This window comes from Spinacia oleracea, chromosome 3, assembly GCF_020520425.1.
Source record: "Spinacia oleracea cultivar Varoflay chromosome 3, BTI_SOV_V1, whole genome shotgun sequence".
NCBI classification, from domain to species: Eukaryota; Viridiplantae; Streptophyta; class Magnoliopsida; order Caryophyllales; family Amaranthaceae; genus Spinacia; species Spinacia oleracea.
Window position 1 is genome coordinate 131,904,111 of NC_079489.1, and position 2,661 is coordinate 131,906,771.

General features: G+C 46.3%; 1 protein-coding gene across 1 annotated transcript; it reads right to left on the reverse strand.

Moving 5' to 3' along the window:
• Positions 1–234: 234 nt before the first annotated feature.
• LOC130470077 (uncharacterized) lies at positions 235–720 on the reverse strand. Its single transcript, XM_056839655.1, has one exon. It carries the CDS (start codon positions 718–720, stop codon positions 235–237), a length of 486 nt encoding a protein of 161 aa, XP_056695633.1.
• Between the last annotated feature and the right edge of the window lie 1,941 nt (positions 721–2,661).

Below are 2,661 nucleotides of genomic sequence, written 5' to 3' on the forward strand. Positions count from 1 at the left end.
AAGTATTTTCCTGGCTTCGAGCTTGTCGTCGGGTAGGGTTTCGTGTGCTAGGTAGTCGAGAATGGGTTTGGTCCAGCTATCCGTGTTTGTGGTTGATAGGACGAGGTTGGCGTCTTGTGGTATGTCTTTTTCAATAGCGGGCGACAGTAGGTGTACCAGAGGTATGGTCGAGACCGGTGATTTTCTGAGTGCAGATCCTAGGTTGACAAGGGCGTCGGCTTGTGTGTTTAAGTCTCATGGCACTTGTTTAATGGAGAAGGGTTTAAATTTGGAGGTTAGCTTTTTTGCTTTTTCGAGGTATAAGGTCATTTTTAGGTCTTTAGCCTTGTAGTCGCCGTTAATTTGGTTGACGATTAGTTGTGAGTCGCTGAAGATGTTGAGCCCGCTTGCCCCCAATTCTTCAGCTAACGTCAGTCCAACAATTAGCGCCTCGTATTCTGCTTCGTTGTTTGTCGCCTTGAAATCGCAGCAGATGGCTTGTGCTATCATGTCTCCTTGTGGTGACTTTAGTACGACGCCTAGACCTGCACCACGAAAGTTAGATGAGCCGTCGACAAAGAGTGTCCATATTTCTTCTACGTTATTGATGAGTTCGACTTCGTCGTCCGCTATCTTCTCCAATTCGGGGCTAAAGTCTGCCACAAAATCCGCTAGGGCCTGCGACTTTACGGCTGTCCTCGGTTGGTATTGATGTCGAAGCTTCCTAGCGCCATTGTCCATTTCTCCATTCGACCTGTTAGTTCTGGTCTACGCATCACAGACTTGATTGGATAATTAGTCATCACCACTATTTGGTGGGTTTAAAAATAATGCCTTAGCTTTTTGGCTGCGGTAACGAGTGCTAAAACGAGTTTTTCGAGGGAGGAATACCTGGTTTCTGCTTCTAGTAGTGACTTACTGATGTAGTAAATAGGTAGCTGTTGCGTTTCGTCTTCGCGAGCTAGGACCGCACTGACTGCTGTCGAGCTGACGGCTAGATAGAGTTGTAGGACTTCGGCGTCTTTGGGCTTGGACAGGAGGGGTGGCGACATCATATATTTTTTGAGGTTTTGCAAAGCTGTTTCGTGGTCGTCGGACCAGTAAAAACCCTTGTTTTTGCGCAAGACGTCGTAGAATAAACGACACTTATCCGACGACCGCGAAATAAAACGGTTTTTAGTGCCGCCACTCTCCCTGTCAAGCGTTGTACCTCTTTTATGTTCCTGGGGGATTGAATGTTGATGATTGCGCGCACCTGGTCGTGGCTGGCCTCGATTCCTCGTTGGGTGACGATGTAACCTAAGTATTTTCCTGCGGACACTCCGAAAGAACATTTAGTTGGGTTAAGCTTCATACCGTATTTCCTCAATATGTCGAAGGATTATCGTAGGTGTTCCACGTGATCGTCCGCCTTCCTCGATTTTACTAGCATATCGTCGATGTAGACCTCCATTGTGTCTCCAAGTTGGTCTTTGAACATCTTGTTGACCAATCGTTGGTACGTCGCACCTGCATTTTTAAGACCAAAAGGCATTACTTTATAACAATAAATTCCTCTATCTGTTACAAAAGATATTTTCTCCTGGTCGTCTGGGTGCATAAGGATCTGGTTATATCCTGAATAGTTGTCCATGAATGTGAGTAGCTCGTGTCCGGCTGTGGCGTCGACCAAGGCGTCGATGTGCGGCAGGGGGAACGGATCTTTGGGGCATGCTTTGTTGATGTCTGTGAAGTCGATGCAAACTCTCCATTTTTCGTTTTTTTTGCTGACGACAACGACATTTGCTAACCAATCTGGATATTTGACTTCCCTGACTTTCCCGGAATCTATCAGTTTTTGAACTTCTTCGTCTATGATTTTATTCCTTTCAGGCGCAAACTTTCGACGTTTCTGTTTCACTGGCTTAAAGTTGGGGTTGACATTGAGTTTGTGGGTGATGACGTCTGGGCTGATTCCTGTCATGTCTTCGTGCGACCAGGCGAAGCAATCCGAATTTTCTCTTAGGAATGACACTATCTGACTTTTGATGTTGTCAGGTAGTGACGCTCCGACCCTTACGACTCGGTCTGGCTTTGTCTGGTCTAATATTACCTCATCGATCTGCTGGTCGTCGGGCTCGTCCACCGTCGACCCTGGCTGTAATTGCTAGATAGATGACTTTGATGGTTTCAGCGTTGTTTCATAACATTTCTTCGCTTCTCTTTGTTGTCCTTTGATTTCCATGACTCCCCATTTGGTTGGAAACTTGATTGATTGGTGGTACGTTGATGGCACTGCTTTCATTTTGTGGATCCATGGTCGTCCTAGAATGACGTTGTATGCTGATGGGCAGTCGACGACGTTGAACTTGGTTATCACATTAACACCTTCTGCGTACGTAGGCAGCGATATCTCCCCTACTGTTCGTAGCGACTCTCAACTGAACCCTACTAAGACCGTCGACCTTCTGATTATACTCTTTTCTTCAAGTCTCATTTCTTGCAGAGCCTCTAAGAACAGTACGTTTGTTGAACTGCCGTTGTCGATCAATATCCTTTTGATGAGAGCGTTGCCTATTGGGAGCGATATGACTAGCCCGTCGTGATGTTCCTGTTGTGCGTCGGTTGAATCTGAATCATCGAAGGTTATTGTCATTGCTGCTAATGATTTGTCGAGTGCCACTTCATCTTCGGTCTGCCCCT

Bases quoted from the DNA above. Each gene is read 5' to 3' on its own strand.
- LOC130470077 (XM_056839655.1), bottom strand. From the start codon at position 720: ATGGACAATGGCGCTAGGAAGCTTCGACATCAATACCAACCGAGGACA.